The sequence below is a fragment of the Heterodontus francisci genome, chromosome 25 (genome assembly GCF_036365525.1).
Source record: "Heterodontus francisci isolate sHetFra1 chromosome 25, sHetFra1.hap1, whole genome shotgun sequence".
NCBI classification, from domain to species: domain Eukaryota; kingdom Metazoa; phylum Chordata; class Chondrichthyes; order Heterodontiformes; family Heterodontidae; genus Heterodontus; species Heterodontus francisci.
Genome location: NC_090395.1, coordinates 54,529,276 through 54,555,432, shown reverse-complemented (window position 1 = coordinate 54,555,432; position 26,157 = coordinate 54,529,276). Strand labels below are relative to the sequence as shown.

The 26,157-nt window shown below is 41.0% G+C and overlaps 1 protein-coding gene across 2 annotated transcripts; it reads left to right on the top strand.

Moving 5' to 3' along the window:
• The first annotated feature begins 1,845 nt into the window (after positions 1 to 1,845).
• sars1 (seryl-tRNA synthetase 1) lies at positions 1,846 to 25,841 on the top strand. 2 transcript variants are annotated; one of them, XM_068057225.1, is made up of 11 exons: positions 1,846 to 2,079; positions 7,882 to 7,952; positions 8,986 to 9,066; positions 10,781 to 10,939; positions 13,344 to 13,487; positions 15,043 to 15,198; positions 16,630 to 16,851; positions 17,451 to 17,580; positions 18,411 to 18,568; positions 23,963 to 24,092; positions 25,410 to 25,841. In XM_068057225.1, the coding sequence occupies exons 1-11, from the start codon at positions 1,944 to 1,946 to the stop codon at positions 25,562 to 25,564; spliced, it is 1,542 nt and encodes a 513-aa protein (XP_067913326.1). In that variant the 5' UTR covers positions 1,846 to 1,943; the 3' UTR covers positions 25,565 to 25,841. The 2 variants fall into 2 exon arrangements, with proteins under 2 accessions (XP_067913326.1, XP_067913327.1); XM_068057226.1 differs by having other exon boundaries at positions 2,014 to 2,102.
• Positions 25,842 to 26,157: the final 316 nt, after the last annotated feature.

Below are 26,157 nucleotides of genomic sequence, written 5' to 3'. Positions count from 1 at the left end.
AAAGTATGTTGATACCCATAATTTTCCATTTGGTCATTAAAATGGGTAAAAATTGTCAGTGCTGAAAATCGGAGATAAAGCAAGAAAATAATTAAATACATATCTGAATGGGGGGAAAACAGTCAATGTTCAGTTCAGACGAAACTTTTCCACAGAAAATGGTAACCAAGCCTTTTCATCTGTGTATTCCCACCATAGTAGAGCTCAACAAGGCCATTGACCATCTCACCAGTGGTAAAGCCCTGGGAAATGATGGCATCCCACCTGAAATCATCAAAAGTGGAAAACCGGCACTGCTGCAGCATCTCCATGAGCTTTTGTGTCTCTGTTGGAAGCAAAGATCTGTGCCTCAAGACATGTGTAATGTAAAGTCAGTCCCCTAAGGGGATCACAGTGACTGCAACAATTACCAAGGCATCTCCTTGCTAACTATTGTGGGGAAGATCTTTGCTTGCGTTGCTCTGACCAGATTGCAGACCCTGGCACCACGCATCTATCCTGAGCCTCAGTGTGGCTTCAGAGCTGGCAGTTCGACCGTCCACATTATTTTCTCACTTCGACATTTACAGGAGAAGTGCCATGGACAGCACAGACCACTCTACATTACCTCCACTGACCTCACCAAGGCCTCCCATTTCACCGGCAGAGACAGACTCTTCAAACTGCTGCGGAAAATAGGCTTCCCTCCCGGATGTCATTTCTTCTTTCCACGAGAACATGCACAGCACCAACATCAGACGCCTTCAGGATCAGCAGCGGGCTCAAGCAGGGCTGCGTGCTGGCGGCAACTCTGTTTGGCATATTCTTCGCCGTGCTGCTATTGTATGTTTTTGGTGACTCAAATAAGGATTTCTATTTGCTTGCTAGAGCTGACGGCAAGCTGTTCAACTTGACAAGATACTACACCAAGACCAAAGTGCGTAAAGTCCTGGTCTGTGAGTTTCTGTTTGCTGCTGACACTGCGCTGGCATCACATAGTGAAGTTCACTTGCAACAGCTTGTAGATCGGTTCTCCCGGGCCTGCAGGGAGTTTGGACTGACAATCAACGTCAGAAAACCAAAGTTATTGGCCACTGCGCCTTTCATCAACATTGACAACCTGACTCTCTTTACAGATGCTGATTGATCTGCTGTGTATCTTCAGCATGTTCTGTGTTTATATTAGTTTATCTCCTCGTCTTGGCCATGTGAGCCGCATGTAAGATGGCAGGATCCCCTAAGACACATTGTACAGCGAGCTCGCCACTGGTATCAGACCCACCGGCCGTCCATGTCTCCACTTTAAAAACGTCTGCAAACGCGACATGAAATCCTGTGACATTGATCACAAGTCGTGGGAGTCAGTTGCCAGCGTTCGCCAGAGCTGGTGGGCAGCCATAAAGGCGGGGCTAAAGTGTGGCGAGTCGAAGAGACTTAGCAGTTGGCAGGAAAAAAGACAGAGGCGCTAGGGGAGAGCCAACTGTGTAACAGCCCCGACAAACAAATGTTTCTGCAGCACCTGTGGAAGAGCCTGTCACTCTAGAATTGGCCTTTATAGCCACTCCAGGCGCTGCTCCACATACCACTGACCACCTCCAGGCGCTTACCCATTGTCTCTCGAGATAAGGAGGCCAAAGAAGATCTCCTCGTCTGCATCAATGCATTTGTAATCTTTGTAAAACTGTAATTTGCCTTCTAGTTTGGAAAGTTTAACATTACACAATGTGGATACTGCAGTATTTTATTGCAACGTTCCACGTGCCGCACTGTGATCGGACTGGGGAGGTGCCAATGGGTGGCGCTGTCTCGGGCGGCTGACAGGAATCAGATTCGCCGCCCGGCTGACGGGCCGGCCCGGTGCCGGCAGCTTTTCGCGCATGCCCGGCGCTCGAGCAGATTGAGTGGAGCGGCTGCCGGGTGCGGTGTTGGTCAGTCAGTGAATCTGAGAGGCCGCGGTGGTCGTAATGGTGCTGGATCTGGATCTATTCCGCAAGGATAAGGGGGGAGACCCCGAGAAAGTCCGGGAGAACCAAGTGAACCGCTTCAAAGACGTGTCGCTGGTGGATAAGTTGGTGGAGGCGGACTCAGAATGGAGGAAATGTGGGTGTTGATGTGATGATGGGGTGGGTTAACTTGGACTTGGGATGGGGGGGTTAACTTGGACCTGGGATGATGGGGCGGGGGGGCGCAGGTAGGGCCGCCGGGGGCGATCCGAGCCCATCAAATGGTGCCAGCGGAGAAGCTGTTGCGCATGTCCGTGTCCTGCTCTACCTTGTATGTTGTCTGCAGGGTTGTCAAATACTGAATGGAAAGGCGTCTGGATTGTGACTGTGATTCAGTTCATATGTGGGTGAGGGTGGGGTATCAACAGCATAACAGAATTAACCTTAAACCTAATGCAGTTCCCTTTCTGCACTTCTTACTGACTGTTGAACAGTATAGAAAAGTCCTGAGTTTGCCATGAACATTTTAACAGTAAATAATGCCAGTTCCCCAGGTCTAATGGGTAAGGGTGTTTTCCAGTGGAGTCCTAAACCATTCTGATCAGAAGCTTCAATATTCCAACTGTAAGCTGAGGTTGCTGGTGGCAGTATTTGGGATGCTGCTGTTGGTTTTAGTGTCACTGGGTAGTGAGGTGACAATCCAGAGTGATATCAAATCAGGTTTAGAAAATGCTGATGTGGTCTGTAGGATCTTTGGGACCTACCTGACCTCAACTTGAATGTTTAGGCTATGGTGGTTCTCTGCATTACACTCACTGAATAATTATTTTTAACTATTGAGAGAAAACTGTAGCCATGCTGTGTGTGTATATCTCTTTGGCCTCCTTGTCTCGGGAGACAATGGGCAAGTGCCTGGAGTGGTCAGTGGTTTGTGAAGCAGCGCCTGGAGTGACTATAAAGGCCAATTCTAGAGTGACAGACTCTTCCACAGGTGCTGCAGATAAAATTGGTTGTTGGGGCTGTTCCACAATTGGCTCTCGCCTTGCGCTTCTGTCTTTTTTCCTGCCAACTGCTAAGACTCTTCGACTCGCCATGCTTTAGCCCTGCCTTTATGGTTGCCCGCCAGCTCTGGCAGTCACTGGCAACGGACTCCCACGGCTTGTGATCAATGTCACAGGACTTCATGTCGCGTTTGCAGACGTTTTTAAAGTGGAGACATGGACGGCCGGTGGGTCTGGTACCAGTGACGAGCTCGCTGTACAATGTGTCCTTGGGGATCCTGCCATCTTCCATGCGGCTCACATGGCCAAGCCATCTCAGGCGCCGCTGGCTTAGTAGGGTGTATATGCTGGGGATGTTGGCCGCCTCGAGGACTTCTGTGTTGGAGATACGGTCCTGCCACCTGATGCCAAGGATTCTCCGGAGGCAGTATATATATATATATATATATATAAAATACACACACAGTTTAATCTCCTTTGCAGGGCAATTAGATTTCCAACTAGTCAGAAGCCAGAATACTGCCTGGCTGAAATCTGAATTGCAGTGAATGCCTTTAGATTAGTAACTGCAGTGAAAATGCAGCTTTTGGATTTGCTAATGACATCACAGTTTTTTTTCCTGAGGTCGTTTCTGGTCATGTGCATTTTAGCACTTAAAACTATACCTGTCTGTAAGAAGTAACAAATGTAATGATATGTGACCTTTCAGAAAAAGATACAGCAGTTGTCTACACTGTTGGAAGAGCATTCTTTGGGAAATACTTATCCATTGGACACTTCCTGGTGAATGTATTATGTGGCAGAACAACCTTGGTGCAGTAGCCATGTAGTTCCACAGGGTGTCTGCTGTTGACTTTCAGAATCTGATGCAATCTCAAGCAAGACCAATGTTACATTCACTTTCCAAATGAATCTATGAAATAATGTTTTTGTCTATGGTCTCTTGTCATAGTTTTAGGTTAATATGTTTATTTCTAACATATTTAAGTTGCAGTGGTTCTTTTCTGAGGGAGTAACTGAGATGTGGCTAGTTGCATAGCCTTATGTTGTCACTAAATTTAGCAATCAAGGATATAGCAATAACAGGACTCCAAACCCATAATCTGTATTTTTCTCTGAGTGAAACACTCAAAATGCATTCCTATCATTAGTGCATTGCAAAATAATGCCCTTTCTGCAGTAAATGCTCCAAATTTTCTAGAACTACTTTTAATACATGATTGTATATTGCATGATGTAATGTAGTCTCACATCTAACAAGTTGTGTTGTGGAAGGTATGGAAAGCAAACCAACATGAAATAGATTTTTAAAGAACATTTAATCTAACAAAAAACAAACATTACATTTGAACCTATTCTATTACTTTAAATTGGCAGTGTCTGTATGCTGCTGCTTCAATCTTTCAAAATACTTTTCTTGTGAATTGGGCAGGTGCCGGCTAATGAGAATTAATATGCAAAATGTATATGTACTGCTGGGCGTTTTTAACAGTTCAGAGACATTGAAACATTTCACACGTGCATCGTTGTGCTTTATTGAAACTTCTGTGTCAGCTAAAGATTCAATTAAGCACAATTGTGCATATGATTTTTTCCAAATATTTCTAATAATTTTCACCCCTGTTGAAATGAAGTTTCATTGTTCAGGAAGGCTGGATAGTGCAGTGAGTAAGCAAGTGCATTGGCCTTTCATCTCTGGGATCTAGCTTTAATCTAGTTCAGACTGGGGATGAAAGTTTCTGTCTGTTGACTTTGAGTCCTTCATAATATTAGCTTCTTCATTAGGCTAAAATGGAAATCATACCCTAACTTGGCATTAATTGGCAATCTCACTCAGGCCACGGGGTAGCTGATGTGAGAAATCAAAAATGCAGTAAAGGGTGCTCTGGTGAAATTAGGGCAGGGTAGAAAGCGTTAACACTTAACTGTACTATACCTTTTGTGGGATTGTTTGGTGACACTGAGTGATTGAAAGGACAAGTGTTCCACTTTCCTGTACTGACATTTTTCATATTGATGAACTCAAAAGTTCACCAAAATGCAATGAAATTTACATTGCACTAAGTAACAGGCTTCAGTTATGTGGAGAGACTAGAGAAGCTGGGATTGTTCTCCTTAAAGCAGAGAAGGTTCAATAAACTTCAGGTCATTCAAAACTCTGCTGCCCGTATCCTATCTCACACCAAGCCCTGATGTTAGGTGGAGAAGCAAATTAACTGGTGAATATGCTCAAACTGCATTTACACACCTACTGGTAGGTAGTTAAAGCATGGAATTGATGAAGCCAATTTGCAATCAGGCAAGTTAACAGAAAAATAATGCATGTATAAGGAGAGACAGGGAAAAGCCCTACAATTTAGGAAATCCAACGAAGAAATTGCAGGATTGGTCTATTCAGGATTGGATTATGTCACTGAAGGATGAGAAAGCAAGTACCAAAATGGATACCAATGACACAGATGATGCTGAGAGATACCAAGATTTATACCACGGCACAAGTTTGAGCAGTTGTGTGGTAAAAATTTCACTGTCAAATGCATTACTACTGATCCAGTCATACTAGGTCTAGCCTAGATTTAAATAACTTTGTTTCAAAATGTCATACTGGCAGTTATCATAATATTGTTAATTTATTAGTTTCAGATTTTGTGACTGCTGCTGCGTAAAAACTTGACTTCCCACTACAGTGAAACTTCACTTCCTACTCCACCCGCCATATTGCCATGCTTGCTGACCTATTGATTTTACCTGGTCCCTGTGTGTTGTGATGCTCTCTCTAATGTAAATACAGAATTGATCCAGCATTGTCTTGATTCAGTGGCCTAAATTTTGCAGTCAGCAGCAAAGCAAGGACATTGAGCATCGTCTTGAAGAAAGCCTCACTGAGAGATCTAGCAGCCTCTGCGGCAGGAACTTTACCCCTGTTACTGTGCAGTAGATTGCAGTGTTCCTTAATGGCGATTCCCAGTGTGGAAGTGTAGTGATGGCATCAAGCTGTCCAAGCAGCCAATCACATTGACGAATTCTCACAGTGAGCCAATCAGGAAATGAAAAGCACTACAATCAATTAACTTTTTAAAGATTTTGCATAGAGCAAAATAAAGATTGGGCATACAAATGGGTTGAAGGTAGACGCTGAAATATCATGAAAAAACTTCAAGAAATTATTATTTTAAAAATTTTGTTTCATAAGAATCTAGTAATTAATCTTCAGTACCTCAGTACCCTGCTCTACGGCAGCGAGGCCTGGACAACGTATGCCAGCCAAGAGCGACGTCTCAATTCATTCCATCTTCGCTGCCTTCGGAGAATACTTGGCATCAGGTGGCAGGACTATATCTCCAACACAGAAGTCCTTGAAGCGGCCAACACCCCCAGCTTATACACACTACTGAGTCAGCGGCGCTTGAGATGGCTTGGCCATGTGAGCCGCATGGAAGATGGCAGGATCCGCAAAGACACATTGTACAGCGAGCTCGCCACTGGTATCAGACCCACCGGTCGTCCATGTCTCCGCTATAAAGACGTCTGCAAACGCGACATGAAATCGTGTGACATTGATCACAAGTCGTGGGAGTCAGTTGCCAGCATTCGCCAGAGCTGGCGGGCATCCATAAAGACAGGGCTAAATTGTGGCGAGTCGAAGAGACTTAGTAGTTGGCAGGAAAAAGACAGAGGCGCAAGGGGAGAGCCAACTGTGCAACAGCCCCGACAAACAAATTTCTCTGCAGCACCTGTGGAAGAGCCTGTCACTCCAGAATTGGCCTTTATAGCCACTCCAGGCGCTGCTTCACAAACCACTGACCACCTCCAGGCGCGTATCCATTGTCTCTCGAGATAAGGAGGCCCAAAAGAAAGAAGTAATTAATCTTAATAGTGACATTTAACAACAGTCCAGAAATATAAAATTATTTTTTCAGGGACAGATCTGTTGTTCAGCAGTAGTTATGACTTGGATTTCATTTAAAACCCAGTTAAACCTGATTGGGAAAGTTATAACTTTTTATGGCGTTTCTAACAGCGATTTGAGAGCGGAAAGGAAAATTTCTTGACACATCAACTGATTTCAGTGATTGCTGGCTTTGGGTTGGTGGGTGGGTGGCGATCCACAGCGCAGCCTGTGACAGAGCAGTGAATGACATACCACAACCTCAGGATTTCTGAGTAAATCTGCGTTTGTGCTGAATCCAGAAGTTGTGGTCAGTTTTTGAGGGGGGGTAATGACAGCAAGTGCTAACAGCCTGTCATCAAATACCCAGCAAAATCCAGGCCAATGTGAATTTTCAAATATGCCAACCCTAAACATTTTGTTCCACTTTTATAAATTCCTGATTGGAATTTCCCAATGTTTTAACTAAACTATGGACAGATTCCATTATTCTTTTTCTTGTCTTGCTCTTTAATAATGAGTGTATTATTTTTTCCACCTAATTTCCTGTAGTGTTAAGTGTTGCCCTCACAGCAGGTAGAGTCTGGTGCCTTTGTTTTGGGAATTCAGATTTTTCCTGTAAACAGGTGTGCAGCATCCTTCACGTGGTAACGTCTAATATGGAATTGTTCCGTTTTGTCTAATAACAATGAAATGCTATTATTTTCAAGAGAGAAAGAAGTAATTTTTAGACATTCAGTGTTCTTTGGTTAAAATGTTTAATTTCATTTACTTAAAATGTTTAATTTCAACTTGATAAAATCCACCAGTTAAACATAGTTAATTCAATACTCATATATTTTCTGTCAGAAGAAGTGACGATTCTTAATCTGAAGGAGGTTTGAGGTGTTGCTTGATAGTGCATCAAACTAGTTTATTTAAATTAGGTTTTTGCAAACTAATCTGGTAGTGCAAGGCAAATACTGCATCTTTATACCTGTGCTTTCCGCTGCTCAAAGCACATCCTTGGTTCTTGCTCTTCACACTAAATGCAAAACTCATGTTTCCTGCTTATGCCTTTTTTGACCAGGTCGGTTCCGTGCTGACAATTTAAACAAACTGAAAAACCTTTGCAGTAAAACAATTGGAGAAAAAATGAAGGTAAATTAACCTTGTCTTTAAAATTACCAGAAATGGTCACTGTTATTGCTGTTTATGGTCCCCGCTCAGTGGCATAAGGGTGTTTTTCGTAGATCATATGTATGATGAGCTGTCTTATTGGAGGGACAGATAAATGCAGAGATATCAAGAAAAAAAAATTGGAATTTTCGAACATTTTTCACATCTTCAGGATATCCCAAAGCTTCACAGTTATTGAAATGAAAGTCTTGGTTGTAAGCCAATTTTTGCAGAGCAAGGTCCCTCAAACAGCGGTTAGATAAATGACTAGATTAACTGTTTCATGGTGTTGATTGAGAGATAAATGTTGATCAGGAGAACTGCCCTATCTTTCTTTGAATAGTGCCATAGGATCATTTAAATTCACCTTGAAAAAGAAGACAGGGCCTCGGTTTAATTCCTCTGCAAAAAGACAGCACCTCTAATAGTGTGACTCTCTCTTTGTATTGCAACAAGTGTGAGCCTAGATTGTGTGCTTAAATATCTAGACTTAGGTTTCAACCCGTGATCTTCTGACTCTGAGGCAAGAGTGTGACCACAGAGCCAAGGCTGTTACTCATCAAATAATTAATTTAGCTGTCAGATATTGTGGATCTTGATTCTCTAAAAAGCCTTTGATAAATTATCTCATAGATAGCTATGAGGCTGTGTCCTGTGGTATTATAGGTCAAATTTTAAGATAGATTGCAAATTGATTGCATTCATGGAGACAAAGTTTAGTTAGTAATGGTAGCAGTTCTGCGTGGGGTCCAGTCATTAGTGGGGTCTTTTTGTTTCAGTATGTTGTAACTTTGCATGCTATTGTATTCAATAAATGACAGTTGATGAAATAGTGTATTGGCAAGTAAAACATTTGGTGATTTTTGTGAATCATAATTTGAATACGTGCTTTTATCTAACCTAGCAAACAATTTATACTAGAAATTCAAAAATCAAGTTTTCTTATGCAGATTTGTGGTTGTTTGATGCATATTTATTAAATGATTTTAGTGTTTATACATCTGGTTCTTCACAGAAAAAGGAGCCTGTCGGTGATAATGATGCTCTACCACAAAGAACGCAGAACCTGGATGATCTCAATGCTGAAATTTTAAATGTGAGTGGTGCAGATTCAGTGATAGTCTTGTATTTCTGCCATCCTTGCCACAGTACAATATTTCTTGTAGTTTAAAAAAAATACAGTTTGAATATAGTTCAGTTTTGTTTGGCCAACAGTTACACTTGTAGTGCGCAACAGTTGAATGTAGAGTGCACTGAAGAGTAAGATTAAAAGCGTTCATGTAATTGACCTGAATGCAAATAAGTGAGTCCTTTGCAATGTGTACTTCATGTTTATACATGTGTTTGAGCGAGTTCCATCCTTCAATTTCTAACTTTAGTTTTCTTCATTACCTGGTTTAGTGCTTACAGTTACGAGAGTGACCTTGTACCTTATTCCTAGGCTGCAACCAATGACCAGGAAACTGGGAGCTAAGCAAGACCCTGTGTAACACTAAACAAAACAAGGGGGAAGGTAGAAATTACAAACATCAAGTATGCCTACTCCTACCCTAAAAGAGCAGTTAATGGGTTTGTTAGCCCGTGCATAAGTCTTTTTTTTTAATGAAGCCATAAAGAAATAAAATGATGCCTAATATTCAAGGCCATCTCTGTTAGTCACAGGATAGATATTAAAAAGACAAATAGGGAAAACAGCTCCAAATTGGAAGGAAATCAAAATGGAACTTTGGGAAAAATAGGTGGGAAAATGGGACAGATAGCTAAGGCCCAAGGTTGCTGAATTCAATGTATAGACCAGAGGGCTACAGATTGTTCAGGAGAGAGATTAAATAATTTAATTTGCATTGGGCTTTGTTGAGATGGTATAGGAGGATATAAATGGATTGGTTGGAGTGGCTATTGGATGAGATGTTGGTTTGCTCAGGATTGTGCTTTTGGGCAGAACAGAGAAATTTGGAAGAGTGACCACTCAATCTCTATTTGGTCATTCCCGAGTAGAGTGCATTGTGAGCAGTGAATTCTCACTGCATTAGTTTGGAGGAAATACCTGTAAATTGTTGTCTTCAGATCGGAGAAGTATTTGGACCCTGGAGAGTGGTGTAGGAAGAAGTAAATGGACAGGCATTATATTCTGATGAAGGGTCACTGACCTGAAAAGTTAACTCTGCTTCTCTCTCCACAGATGCTGCCAGACCTGCTGAGTATTTCCAGCATTTCTTGTTTTTATTTCAGATTTCCAGCATCTGCAGTATTTTATTTTTACACTTTTAGTCAGGCCATCTTGGTGAGGTAGAAGTGGCAACCATGTGCTTATCTATGAATAATGCCTGACATGGGAAAGTTTTTTTAAAAAATTAAGTTCCATATAATTTTTTCATCATGCATTTTGACACTACCTGAAGCTGAAAATGGACAGGTGAAGTTTTTGGTCTCTTGGAAAAGCATATGTAGGAACTAGGCCTATCCTACACCCCGAGATGGAAGGACAATGGCTCAATGGGCAAAGAGTACTCTCTCCTTCCCTTTCCTTATTCTTGAAGAGCAAATAAAGCAGTGTGAATCATTGTATTATTGAATTTTCTCAAATAATGATTTTGTCCTTTAACACTAATTTTTTTTCCCTGTTTAGTTCCTCTTTTCACCTGCATGACCACTCAGCAGAATATAATTGCAAGTAGAAGTTGCATGTTAAAATTAATTTTGTAATGCACTGCGATTCAGGCTGACTAATGAAACTAATTATTGCATCATACTGTATAATAACGTCTTAAGCTACAAACTTCTTACAGTTAGATAATCTTATTTTTCAGGGTTTAAGTGTTACTCAGATCAAGAAAATACGGGTTCTTGTTGATGAAGCTATTGGCAAATGTGATGCAGAGCGCTTGAAACTGGAAGGACAGAGAATGGACAATCTGAGAGAAATTGGTAATATCTTGCATCCCTCTGTACCCATCAGCAATGATGAGGTAAGAGCAAGACTCATCTTACTTCTGGGAGTTTGACTTGTAGAGCTCAGATCTTAAAATAAAATGAATATAATATAAAAGTGAGCGTGCTGGAAAGTAAACAGTTTTCCTAGAATAGAGTTGAAATTCAGATATGGCTCACCTCTAAAGAGAGGCCTAATGCAGCCTGGTTATCTAAGTAACATGAAAGTGGTGCTTGTTGACTCATGGAAGAGATATAGATAAAAGACTCACTGAACCTATTTCAAAAGAAGAGTGAGGCAAAGTTGATCTCGATCATCCATCCCATTTAATGTCTTCAGTGATGCAGTAGGTAGCATTGTTCAGGATGGCCTTGAAATGTATATTTCAGGTATTTCTGAAAATATTGCAGCACACTTTTTTGCTGGTAATATATTGCTGGCAGAATCACTTGGAGGTCTAGTACACTCTACTCACCAACTTGAACAATGGGCTAACCAATGGAATGTGATAATGGGTGCCCCCAGGATTAGTAGTATAGCTTTGCATATTTTAATACATGACCTGGTAATATTTGGGATATTTGTTCCAGTTGTTGATTCATGTCATATGTAGGGGAGTTCTGCTGGATATCTGCTTTAGCCTGGACACAGTTCTCTTGAGATTGTGCTGAAGAAGGTCAGAGGGCATTTGTCTGTTCTGCCTTGTCTTGAGCAATAGCAAAATCCCTATAACTGTTTAAAAAAAGTGGCATGTAAGACGTTTGTCCAACCAATTAGCCTTCATAATTCAGAACTTGTAGGCACACAATAGAAGAGCTTCTCCCAGGCTATGTGCAAGATACAGGATCAAACTGAGATGGATTTGGTAGCAGAAAGGAAGACAACTCACAGGCATGTTTCTTTTCTGAAGCCTTTCATGCTAGGATGTTGATAAAGCATTTGCCGTTGAGTAAACCTGGTACGCAGCATTTGGACTTGAGTGTCTAGGACATTAAGGTGGCCAATTTAAAGCCAAACTGTCCTGTGTAAGACCATCCACCACATTGAAAGTAGATATTTGTCATGTAATTGATGTGGAAACTTTGAGACTTGGGATGACAGCTACAGGCAGGCATCACCTAGTAGCTGAGTATGAGGACTGATACTCATATATTCATTCTTCAGTGCATTCCATGGTTGAGCTGAAGAGAGGTAAGCAGCTACTGCTGACAGCACATTTACTGCTGGCACCATTGTTCAGCAGGGTATGATGTGTGTCTATGCTGTTGTCAGGAGGTTGGTAGAAATGCACTTGCATAGCTGATGTTCACCATGTTGCTTCAAACGTGCTCCTGCTATCTATTGTCCATCTAGTAGGTGTGCCTGTCATATAACTGTCAGCCAATTAGTGATTATCCACCGTAGTGGAGGGAGAGCAGCAGGGTTTTTTTCAGGGTGAATATAGCTCCAGGATGATATGTCAAGTGATGGAAGTTTGAAATCAAATCAACCCTCTACATCAGACTTATTAATTTGATTCCTGAACTTGAAAGGTTTAAGGTGCAATAAGGCATTGTTAATAATTGACCAGTTAGCCTGACCCACCAATGGACATTAGCAGCTGGAATTTTTTCCACTGGGCTTCAGATAGTCCTTCTAGTCCTAACAGGTAGGTTCTAGTCAGAGAATTTTGCTAAGCTTCCCGGTTTTAGCTATTTAACTTTGATTCCTTAAGCCTACATTTAAGCACTCTGGACTTGAGTTTCGGAGATGTGTCGCTGCGGGGAGATTGTGCACTTTGTATTGGGCAATACAAGAAAAATGCATGGATGTGTATTTTTCAATATTTATCTTGGAAACTCAAATACAGTAATGGGTTTCCATGCATGTTAGATAAACAGCTAATGAGAATATAAATGTGTATGTGTGCATATGAAATTTATCTTGTCCATCGCAAATTCCTTTATCTACTGGTGGCATGTTCATGCCTCAGCTTTGCATCTCCAGGTCCTTCGAAATCCTTATACTTCTTCAAACATTGATTCCCAAATTACTTAAAGTTTTGTTATTTAACTATTATTATCAAATCAGAGTATTATATAAAAATAAGGATGGAATAATGGAATATATGACTTTAAGAAAAAATTCAGTGATTCTGATCGTTTGAAACTTGACTTTAGATTATATAGCAACCATGAAATCTTTCTCCGGTATCTATATTTATTTGTACGTCATTCTAATTTAGCATTTTTTGGAGGGTAAGGAAAAGTGTGCCAAAAGTGCATTGCTCTACAACCTTTGTCCGGTTGTCATATTCGTGCAAGGATCGACAATCATAAGGATACTATTGCCAGTCTATTGAGATATAATCTGCAGTTGTCTGCTGAAAATTTGCACATTCAATATTTCTGATTTTAGAATATGATGGAAATTTAGAAGATTCCTATGTTCCTCCTTTACAGGATGCAGACAATAAAGTAGAACGAACATGGGGAGACTTTTCAGCCATGAAGAAATACTCCCATGTTGACCTAGTGGTGATGGTTGATGGTTTTGAAGGAGAGAAGGCAGCTGTAGTAGCAGGGAGCCGAGGGTATTTCTTAAAGGTAAGCTTAAAAGAGGTTAAATGAAGAATGTTTTGAAATGATTTTGCTGCAGCTTATCAATTCAGTCCTGTATAAATGAATTCAATTGTGGCACACCCTAGTAAAGCATAGAATTTTTTCTCCGCTTGCCATTTTGTCCACATTTCTCCACTACTGAAAGCATTTATTTCTTTGAGACAGAATTCTGTATGATGATCCACTGTCCGGTACCTCACCTCTGAGGTACATGCTTCATGTGGAAGCCTTCCCAGTGAGTGTTGTTTGACTGCAGGGAGCATCAAAGTAGAGCCTGATTGTCTTCACTTAGTGGTGATAGATTGCAGATTAGCTAAACTACTCAGTATAAATTCCCTGAGCCTTCAGAGGAGCTGAGCATGGTGTATTCTCAGGATTTATATTGGCAGTCATCTCAAATATGGCTACCTCTTAACCTGGCTACTGGAGGAGAGTCAGCTTAAGGAAACACCCAGAGAAAATAAGAGATTGTGAACTGACGAGTGACTTTTCAGCATCCTGAAAGATTCAATGTGAGAATGTACTGAGCCAGACAGATTAGGAAAGTTTGACGTTTTGCTGGTTTGTGCTGATTTCAGCCAAGGTGCGAGTGGAGAACTTCTTGGGCTCTGCATCTCTAGGCAGAAGAGAGGTAAGATCAACTAAGATTTCTACTACTGATCACTGACATTTCAGGTCGTCATCTTCTTCCAGTGCTGGTCCAGAGAGTAACTAGATATGTCTAATAGTAACCCCCATAGCTTCCAATGGAACCAGTGTTTGAGGCTGATCTGCAAAATCCAATCTGGAATTATTTTTCATGTAGCCATGGATAAGACCAAGAAATTTCTTCTCCCTAAAGTATTCCTTTTAAAAGCTTTTATTGTTTAAAATTATTGCCATTATATTACAATCTGCTCTTCAAATGAATGGATGTTTGTAGCCCAGTGATTTGTACTATATTGATGTATAGTTATATTAGGATTATTTACACGGCACAGACAAGTACCTTGTATATATTCAAAGCAAATTATTTTTCACAGCTGTTTATTGTAATTTGCAATTATTATTTTAAAATGCACTGAGTGAATTAATCTCTAAGGTTAAGAACTCTTCTTGCACATGTAGACTGCAAATTGCAAAATTATCAATTTGCCACTTTTGGCTTCATGTTTATGCAGTCTGAAAATGTGAAAATGGAAACATTTCATAATGTCCATCTGCCTGTAAGGAAATCACTTCTGTATTTTTCCCTCACTCTGCATATGTAATATCCACCTCTGATCCCTGCTGTGCGGTCACTGTCTGTTTCTGTTTGCACTGGTTTCAGAGTGGTTGCATCTGTGCTAAAGAGAGTGGGGAATCTCTTGTACTCTATAAATAAACTGTCCTTTACCAGGAGAGGGATCAGAAGAAAAAGTTAATTGGTCCTGATAGTATCAGCTTTGTGTATGTACAAAAAAATGTTTGGCAGAATCAAGGTCAAAATTATTGAAATATACAACGGTAGTCAAATCATGATCTGCACAGTGTTTCAATGTTTTTAGTCCTCTTTTTGCAGGGTCCCTTGGTATTTTTAGAACAAGCTCTGATTCAACATGCTCTAAGGCGTCTGCACAGCCATGGCTATACTCCACTTTATACGCCATTCTTTATGAGAAAAGAAGTGATGCAAGAAGTGGCCCAGCTTAGTCAGTTTGATGAAGAACTGTATAAGGTACTGAAGTAATAAAAGTGCTTTATCCAGTAGTAAATGAGAATGGACGAACCATGTTTCTAATATTTTCCCACCCCCGCATGCGCTATTAGAAATAAGGTGATTTATCTTGTGGCACTATCCATGAACAGATTGTTATGAACAACATTTGTCATCACTTATGAAACCCCTGTTTAGCCGCAAACTCACTTTTATTGAGTATTATTTTATCATGTTAATAACCATCTTTATTTTAAACTTTCACAATTTAAGGGACTTGTGACTCCTTTTGGAATTCAATTTTGGATTCCTGTGATTTCTCAGTCAATATATCCATTGCTTAATGTTATACTAAGCCATATCAGTCAATCTGTGCATCGCCTAGTGTTATACTGGGCCATATAGATTAAAAGGTCCCACTTTTAATCCCTGGTTTGCGATGAGTGAGCTAATCTTAAGCAGAGACTCACCGGGGACACTGCAGCAGTGGAAATAATAACAATTCAGGCATGTTTCCTGTCCCTTAGTATCCACTACTTCTTCCTTAAGAATGCATGCATGTTGGTGAATACTGCAGTGGATCTGACCATGATGCTCTCATGGTTAAATAGCATGAGGATAATCACTCTCTAAGCTAACACATGAAAAGTAGCCACAGTGATGCAGGTACCAGAAAGCTGCTGGCACCGGTGGACTTTACCTTGGTCTTGGAGAGATTGCCTTCAAGAGGGTAGACTGTAAAATTAGGTGCGGCAAGTACCAAAACAGAATTTCCAACAGGAATCTCTGGATAGCGGTTAAAAGTGGTAACCTTGACTGTGTCCTTTCCCAAAATTGAGGCACTGAACCCACTGCTGCTCTTGCTGAAATCCACAAATCCACAGGAGTTGAACTCGGGACCTCCTGAGTCTGTAGAGTTCAGTTAATCATTGTCACCAGTTGAGCTATCAGGAAAACCCCAATCTTCATAAAATTCTTAATCTTTGTCTTTGTATCATCTCAAAAACAGTAATAACCTTCCTATGACTTGGCAATAAGAACTGCACACACTGCTTGAGTTGGGGTCTGACAAATGCTCTATTCAGCAATAGTACACCTTTTCCTGATTGTACTCTTTCCGTCTGCTTATCAAAGCCAATACCTTATTTACCTTTTTCTAAAACTATAGCTAAACATTGTGCTGACAAGATGTATCCACTGTAATTCCAAGATTTTTCTCAGTAAGCAGTAAACTATCAATGTTCTATTTAGTGCATATTTCTTTTTTTGCTCCCATATCAAATATTTTACACAAGTAAACGATTGTAAATAAGTGCAATTTGCTTCTCTAGTTTTAGCTGGATTTTTATATTTCAATGCTACAAAGAAAAGTCAGCATGCAATAATGCCAAAAGTAAAGGTGCACAGAAATCTGTATTTATACTGAAGTGCTTATCCCCATTTTCTCATAAGGTTGTTGGGAAAGGCAGTGAGAAGTCGGATGACAGTTCAATCGATGAGAAATATCTAATTGCTACTTCTGAGCAGCCAATCGCAGCTTTTCACAGAGATGAATGGTTAAAGCCTGAGGATCTTCCTATTAAATATGCTGGATTTTCCACCTGCTTCCGTCAGGAGGTTGGCTCACATGGCCGTGACACTAGGGGCATCTTCCGTGTTCACCAATTTGAAAAGGTAACTTGAGATGTTAGGAAATATAATGCTAGCTCACTAGATTACTTGGTTAGGTATGGTACTGTAGCATACAGCTCCGGACAACCCAGGTTTTATTCCTGCCAACACCAATTCCAGCACTAGGGTACTACAGCTGGCCTTAGTGTCCGATGTTCTGCTGCAGGTGTGTCTGTGTCTGTGTGTGTGTCTGTCTCTGTGTGTGTCTGTATTTGTGTGTGTGTTCCGCAGGGGAGGACTGAGGTGTACTTGGCTGTGGTGGCCCTCGAATTGCATTCAGCCCATCAGTGACTAGTATTAGACATGAATTGTGGTCATTTGGAAAAGCTACCAATGGCCCAGTAGCTTGTACCTGAGCAGGAGCGACCGTTTCAAATATGATAACTAGAGGAGAAAAAAAACTTATCTTGGTCATTGCAGATGCTATTTTGTTGCCTCAAGTTCAGACCAATTTTCCTATCGAAGCAGAAGCATAAACAATTCCTTCTAACTAATAATTTATGAAGTTTATTTCATAACATTGTCATTAGACTTGTTGATAAATTAAGGCTGTTTCACAACAGAGGAACTGGTTCAGTGTAAATCTGTTTTTGTCTCCACAGATTGAACAGTTTGTTTTTGCATCCCCTCATGATAATAAGTCATGGGACATGTTTGAGGAAATGATTGGAACTGCTGAAGCATTCTACCAGTCTTTGGGCATTCCTTACCGCATTGTAAATATTGTTTCAGGTACCTGAAAATCATATAGTTGCGTTGGGTGCTGGTCAGTAGTTGAACATCTATAAAATGTCACTTGTTACATGGAAAATTTAAGAAAAACAACTCGGATGTTGAAGTCACTGAAGGATTAACTACCATTGGTAAATTATGGTCTAAGACTAAGGGTTGAAAGCTATGTGTCAATCAACTGTGTTTCTGTAATACATTCTGTTCTTTCGTAAGAAATATAGTTTAGAATTTTTTTTAAAAAGCTAAGTACTCTTATTTGTTAGGTTTTTGGATCATTTGGGCAGCTTTTCTCTCAGTGATAACTGAGAATGTGTGAGTGAATAGCATATTACAGGATGCAGAAGAGACTTTTTTTTTGAATTATCGTAGTGTTCAGTGGAAGTGTGTGAGAATGTATTTGTACAGCCTCATCTTTTCAGTTTTATTTTATATCACAAATCCAGCAGTTAAGGTGATGAACTTTGACTTCCAGTCAGAGAACTCACTTGCTTCCTTTGGGTATAATCATTTGTTCTTTGTGAAGCTATTGCATTAAATATACAAGGGTGGCAGAACCTGGCATACTTTGTTTCGGTTGCACCTTGTGTTAGCTGATTAAACAGTGATACTTGTAGACACAGAAGGCTCAATGAACTGCATAGTTGTAATTTTCTGAAGGGAAAGGGGCAGAACAGGTAGAGAAATGGATTGTACCTTTTGAGTTTGCCTACATTTTTTCTTATTTAAATATTTCAAATTTAAGTCATTCACTTTTATTCCACTTGATTTATTGAATTTACATCATGTAGAGAAATTGGTCTGAAATTTGTTTTGTTTTTCTGCTCTGTAAGGTGCATTGAATCATGCTGCAAGTAAAAAGCTGGATTTGGAAGCCTGGTTTCCTGGCTCTGCTGCCTTCCGAGAGTTGGTTTCTTGTTCTAACTGCACAGATTACCAAGCACGTAGGCTACGAGTCAGATATGGACAAACCAAAAAAATGATGGACAAGGTAAGTCAGCAATTGGGATAAGATGACTAGCTGGTATGGTGCAGCATACTGTCCTTTCACTTTGAAAACCTGGGTTCAGACTGATGAAACAAAAAATATTTCTGACAATTGTAACATTATAATGTGAAATTATGATGTGGGCCAAGAACACACAGCTGTCCATTGTTTGCACAAATTGGCACTACATTGGTCAACTCAGGCTGGCAAAGTAAGGGGTGTTCTTATGCAGTGTCTAAGCCATGTTGTTTGGGACAGATTGGATTTCTTTATTGCTGCATTTGGCTGTGCTCTATTTTTTTAGAACTTGATTTAGGAACTGGATGACAAGAATGGAAGTGTTCCATGCAATAGCATAAACATTTGTCATTATGGAAAGAAAGGAAAAACATTTCTTGAGTTCTGCTGAAGTGCTTAATTTCAAGTGAATAAATTTTTGTTCTTTCATGGCAACACCAGCATTTATTGCCCTTAAGGCGGTGGTAAGCTACCTTTTTGAACTGCTGCAGCCCATGTGGTGTAGCTACTCCCACAGTGGTGGTATAGTGGGTGTTCCATGATGTTAAAGGAACAGTGATATATTTCTAAGTCTGGATTGTGTGTGACTTGGAGGGAAACTTGCAGGTGGTGGTATTCCCGTTCATCTTCTGCCTTTGTCCTAATAGACGGCAGAGGTCACTGGTTTGAGAGGTACTGTCGCAGAAGTCTTGGCGAATTGCTGCAGTGCTTCTTGTAGATGGTACACACAGCAGCTACAATGCTCCAATGGTGGAGGTTGTGAATGTTTAAGGTGGTGGATGGGGTGCCAATCATGTGGGCTGCTTTGTCCTGTGTTGAGCTTCTTCCATGTAGTTGGTGCTGCACTCATCCAGCCAAGTAGAGAGTATTCCATCACACTGCTGACTTGTGCCTTGTAGATGGTGTCTTTGGGGAGTCAGGAGTTGAATTACATGCCACAAAATCCACAGCCTCTGGCCTGCTCTTGTAGCCACAGTATTTATATGGCTGGTGCAGTTAAGTCTCTGGTCAGTGGTAACCCCCAGGATGTTGATCATGGGGGATTCAGCGATGGTAATGCCATTGAATGTCAAGGGGAAGCGGTTAGATTCTTTCTTGTTGGAGATGGTCATTGCCTGGTACTTGTGTGGTGCAAATGTTACTTGCCACTTATCAGCCAAAGCCTGAATGTTGTCCAGGTCTTGCTGCATGCAGTATCTGAGGAGTTTCGGGTGGCAGTGAACACTGTGCAGTCATCCTATAATGGAGGGGAAGATCATTCATGAAGCAGCTGAAGATGATTGTGCCTAGGATACCGCCCTGAGGAACTCCTGCAGCGATGTCCTGAGTCAGAGATGCTTGGCGTCCAACAACTACAACCATTTTCCTTTGTGTTAGGTATGACTCCAACCAGTGGAGAATTTCCCCTTGATTCCCATTGACTTCAGTGTTATTAGGGCTCCTTAATGCCATACTCGGTCAAATACTTGATGTCAAGGCAGTCACTCTCATATTACCTCACGTCTGGAATCCAACTCTTTTGTTCATGTTGAGACCAAGGCTGTAATGAGGTCTGGAGTCTAGAGTTCCTGACGGAATTCAAGTTGAACATCGGTGATCAGGTTATTAATGAGTAAGTGCCACTTGTTAGCACTTTTGATGACACCTTCTATTGTTTTGTTGATGGTTGAGAATAGACTGATGGGGCGGTAATTGGCTGGATTGGATTTGTCCTTTTTGTGGACAGGACATACCTGGGCAATTTTCCACTTTGTCAGGTAGATGCCAGTGTTGTACCTATACTGGAACAGCTTGACGGTTTTCAGTACTACAGCCAGGGTGTTATTGGAGCCCATAGCCTTTGCTGTATCCAGTGCGCTCAGCCATTTCTTGATATCATAAGGAGTGAATTGAATAGGTGAAGATTGACATCTGAGATGGTGGGGACTTCAGGAGGAGGCTGAGTTGGATCATCCACTCAGCACTACTGGCTGAAGATGGTTACAAACACTTCAGCCTCGTCCTTTGCACTCTTGTGCTGGGCTCCACCATCATTGAGGATGGGGATACAGCTGAAGCTTCTTTCTCCCCTTAGTTGCTTAATTGGCCACCACCATTTATGGCTGGATGTGAAGAGACTACACATTGATCCGATCTGTTGGTGTGCAGTTGCTTAGCTCTGTCTAAAGCATCCTGCTTCTGCTGTTTAACATGCATGAGTCCCATATTGTAGCTTCACCAACTTGGTGCTGCTCCTGGCATGTTCTCTTACACTTCTCATGGAACCAGGGTTAATCCCTGGCTTGATGTTAATGATAGAGTGACGGATATGCTGGGCCATGAGGTTACAGATTGTGGTGCAATACAGTTCAGCTGCTGCTGATGGCCCACAGCACTACATGGATTCCAGTTTTGTGCGGCTAGATCTGTTCTGGTTGTATCCCATTTGGCACAGTGGAGGCTGCACTCAGTGTGAAGGTAGGGATTTGTCTCCACAAGGACTTGGTGGTGGTCACTCCTACCAATACTGTCAAGGAGAGATGCATCTAGAACAGCTAGATTGGTGAGGACGAGGTCAAATAGTTTTTTCCCTCATATTGGTTCTGTCACCACCTGATGCAGGCCCAGTCAGGCAGCTATTGTCTATCCGGCCTCGGCCAGCTCATCCGTACTGCTGCTACCAAGCCACTCTTGGTAATGAACATTGAAGTCCCCCAACCAAAGCACATTCTGTGCTCTCACTACCCTCAATGCTTCCTCCAACATGGAGGAGCAATGATTCATCAGCTCTGGGGAAGGCAGTCAGTGATAACCAGAAGATTTCCTTGTCCATGTTTGGCCTGTTGCCATGAGACTTCATGAGCTCTGAAGTCAATTATGAGGACTCCCATGGCCACACCCTCCCAACTGTATACCACTCTGCCGCCATCTCTGGTGGGTTTGTCCTGTACCACTGGTGTGGTGATGGAGGAGTGTGGAATGTTAGCTGCAAGTATGATTCTGTAGGTATGACTGTTAGGCTGTTGCTGCACAGTTTTGGTCTCCTCATATAAGGAAGGATATACTTGCCATAGAGGGAGTGCCACAGCAGTTTACCAGACTAATCCCTGGGATGGCAGGATTGTCGTTTGAGAAGAGATTGAGGAAACTGGGCCTGTATCCTCTAGCGTTTCGAAGACTGAGAGGTGATCTCATTGAAACTTATAAAATTCTTACAGGGTATGACAGGGTGGACATACATAGGATTTTTCCCCTGGCTGGTGAGTCTAGACCAGGGGACATAGTCTCAGAATTAGGGGTAGGCCATTTAAGACTGAGATGCAGAGGAATTTCTTCATTTAGAGGGTGGTGAATCTTTGGAATCCTCTACAGCAGAGGGCTGTGGAAGCTCTATCATTGAGCATGTTGAAGACAGAAATCGATAGATGTCTGGATACTAATGACTTCAAGGGATATGGGGATAGCACGGGAAAGTGGCATTGAGGTAGATGATCAGCCATGATCTAATTGAATGGCGGAGCAGGCTTGACAGGCTGAATCGCCTACTGCTCCTATGTTCCTAGTCCCAATTTTGGTGCAAGTCCTCGATGTTAGAGAACTTTGCAGGGTTTACTGGGCTGGATCTGCCTTTGTTCTGTTCAGCGCTGAGGTCATTGTTGGGTGGTCTGTCCATTTTTTTATTCTTAAGAGTTTTTGTGTAGCAATTTGATACAACTGAGTGGCTTGCTAGGCCATTTCAGAGGGCATTGATGAGTCAAACACATTGGAGTCACATGTAGGTCATATACTTAAGATATGTGGATAGATTAGAGAAGTTGGGACTGTTTTCTTTGGAAAAGAGAAGGTTGAGAGGAAATTTGATCGAGGCATTCAAAATCATGAGGGGTCTGGACAGGCTAGATAGGGAAAAACTGTTCCCGTTGCTGGAGGGATCGAGAACAAGAGGGCACAGATTTAAGGTAATTGGTAAAAGAAGCAATAGCAACATGAGGAAAAAAATGTTCACGCAGCGAGTGGTTAGGATCTGGAATGCCCTGCCTGACAATGTGGTGGAGGCACATTCAATTGAGGCATTCAAGGGGGAATTGGATTGTTATCTAACAGGAAGAATGTGCAGGGCTACAGAGAGAAGGCCAGGGAGTGGCACCAGGTAAGCTACTCTTTCGGAGACGCAACAGGTCGAACAGCCTCCTGTGCTGTAACAATTCTGTGATTATAGGGTAAGGACAGCAGATTTCCTTCCCTAAAGGACATTATTAAACCAGATGGATTTCTACAACAATCCGGTAGTTTCATGGTCACCATTACTAATGTTAGCTTTTTGTTCCAGATTTATTTATTTAATTAACTGAATTTAATTTCCAGGCCTCTATTAGTCTAGTAAACTAACTGCTATGCTACTGTATCTGTTTACTAAACATACCTGTTTAGTTTTTATGTTTACTAAATGTGCCCGTTTACTTTTGAAATGCAGTCTCTATTACATTGGCATACATGCCACCTTGCAAAAATTGGAAAAGATGAGGAACAGCTTCAGAAAAAGCTGACACAGCCCCCAAAATGTTGGCAACTCAAATCCGCTCTTTTGTCCACGTTTATGCAAAAGCTGTAATGAGATCTGGAGCTGGGTGCTCCTGGCAGAACCCAAACTGAGCATCGGTTAGTAGGTTATTGCTGAGTAACTGTCGCTTGATAGCACTGTGAATGACATCTTCCATCACTTTGCTGATGATTGCGAGTAGACTGATGGGGCAGTAATTGGCTGGATTGGATTTGCCCTGCTTTTAGTGTACAGAACATACCCAAGCAATTTTTCACATGGTCAGGTAGATGCCAGTGTTGTAGCTGTATTGGAACAGTCTTTTTATGCACTAAAACTGTTTCTGTGAGGAATATTGAAAAATAGTGAGTAAATCTACAGTATAGTATTGTGCTGAGCCACACTGATCTAAAGGTCCTGGTATGACAAGTTGATTTCACTTGATGAGGTAGTGATGGTGCTGGCTTCAGCTCCTTAGCCTAGAGAAGAGAAATTAGCAGAGTTTTGATTAATCCTGATCTCTCTTAGGTGATTCCTGCTGGAAGTGTGTGTACTTGGATGTCAAGTGAGGATAAGATTGGGCTCATCTGTGATGCCTTGCATGGTTGAACAGTCTGCCCAAGCCGAGACTTAGATGTGAGGCTTGAGTTATTTGTATGTGGTATTGGAGAGCTAGCAGTGCTTGTGAAACTGTACCCCAGCATGAGTCTGTCTTCAGGTCAGAAATGATGAAGGTAGAAAGTTGTGGAATGAAGAGGAAAAAAAGCATTGATTTGAAAACAAAGTCTTTCACTTTTCTGTTGCAAATAAAAAGGAAGTGTGAAGAATGTAGAATAAATATTCTTTACTCTTGTTCCTAGACTGAGTTCGTGCACATGTTAAATGCTACAATGTGTGCAACGACTCGTGTTATCTGTGCTATCCTGGAGAATTACCAGACTGAAGATGGTATAGTGGTGCCTGAAAATCTAAGGCCGTACATGCCACCAGGTAAGTGGAAAAAGTGTGCATGGATATATGAACCTTGCAGTCGAAGTGGATAGCATTGGGCCTCTGTCCTACCATCAGTATGAGTCCATTTAATTGACTTGTGAACAAGATCAAGCAAGACACAGTTAGTCTCTAAATTTAGTTAAGCTGTATAAAATAGTTCGGAGTTATTACCAGTCTTTGGTAGAGAGGGAGAGAGATTGAGATTTCAGGGATATAGTAATGGGGTAAATTACTAGCCAGTCAGTAGCTGCTGGTCAAATGGTGTTGGATTAATAGATAACAGAGGACTGTTTTGGAATAAATCAGACTGATGAGGAGTGATGGGCTGTATCTGAACTAGATGAATTGATCCAGGAGACTAGTTATTGATGTAAAGGTAGGAGATGGGGATAATTTAAATAGATATGGAAGAGATGGGTCAAAGAATTTATAAATAATCAGCGATTGAAAAGACACTGAAAATAACAAAGAAAGAAATCCAAGCAGAGGTTCTAAACAATCTTAAGGAAATAGTTGAAACTATTATTAAATGCTGGAAGCACTTGGAATGAGATACTTGAGTTAGAGATATTTTATAGATGCAGGATATGACGCTAGTGTTGGGTTACTAATGGGACAAGCTTTTGTCAAATGTCCTTTTCTCATCCCAGACTTATTGTTGAGTATGGTGTAATATTTTGAAGCTCCCTTCACAAGAATTCAGGTTATTTATTGTGCGTTTGTAGCATTATGTTTTATCATACATGGAATCACTGTGAAATTTGATAGTCAGCTATACAGATGAGAAGGCTCTAGGTTTGATCTTGGAAGCAATTAGGACCATGAGAGTTGGCCTCAGCACCCCTGAGTCTGGTAATGCAGAGAAAAATCACCCTCTAATCCTTCTGTTGATCATTGTGTGGTGATTGCAGTTGGAAGTTGCATGTGGCTGATTGGTGAGGATAGGATAACACCCGATAGTTCAATAACCTGCCACACTCACCGTAAAAAGTCATTTGGGAAAGATACAAAGGATGGGCAGCAGCAATGGAGCTATGCCTCAGCAAGAGGAATTGCCTCCAAGAGAAACGATGAAAATATTGTTCCTATATTTATAACTGCTTTCTAAATATGGAGAGTGTTCTTTCGGCAAAACAAAAATTGCAGCTCATCTTTTAATCTGATGTGCTCAAATTCCTGGGCATGCATAACTTACAATTACAGGAAACTGAAGCTGCAACTGTTATTATGAAATAATGTTTTGAATATTAAGCCATTAAATAAAGTGTTTTATCTTCCTCCACCCACAAACATGCATACATCTTATTCAACTAGGCTTTACTGAGCTGATCAAATTTGTTAAGCCTGCACCAATTGACCAGGAGCCATCTAAAAAGCAGAAGAAGCAGCAAGAAGGAAACAAGAAGAAACCTGCATTCTCTGATACCAGTTTGGAAAATAAAGTACAGAACATGTCAGTCAACAATTAATGAATCCTTTTAATTAAATGCTAAAATTATACTTGGTGTACTTATTGTCTGAATTAATTATTCTTGTGGATGACTTATTTGTAACTGAGATCCTTATAAAGTAAAATTGGAGGAGCAGAATATATGTAATAGTAATAATGTGCATGTCTTGGCCAGAGAAGTATTTACTTGAGGTAGAGCAAGTTTTATGAAGAGTTTGCTGCCAATGTATGTTCTGGGATGTGGAATTTTATCTGCAACGCTTTACAATAATTAAAAAACTACAAAATATGCACTCTTTTGACTTGTAGCTCTAAATTATTTCAGCTTTTGATTCATTAATTATAAAATGCATCGTATCTTTTTGACCTATCTTTCCCTGATTGTCTTATGCAGCCTATCTAAGACTGTAGTTAAAACTCAGGAAAGATTAAATTACTAAACAGTAGAAATTGCTTTGCAGCAAAATGTTTGTGTTTCCTTGATGGCTAGGTATACCATGTGGCCTGGTATTGATGGATAGAAATCAGCAAGGCCTCCGATTTAATCCCTGTTGTTAGTGAGTGAGTTGTCCTTAGGGCAGTGGTAAGAACATGACATTTAGCGTCAGTGAC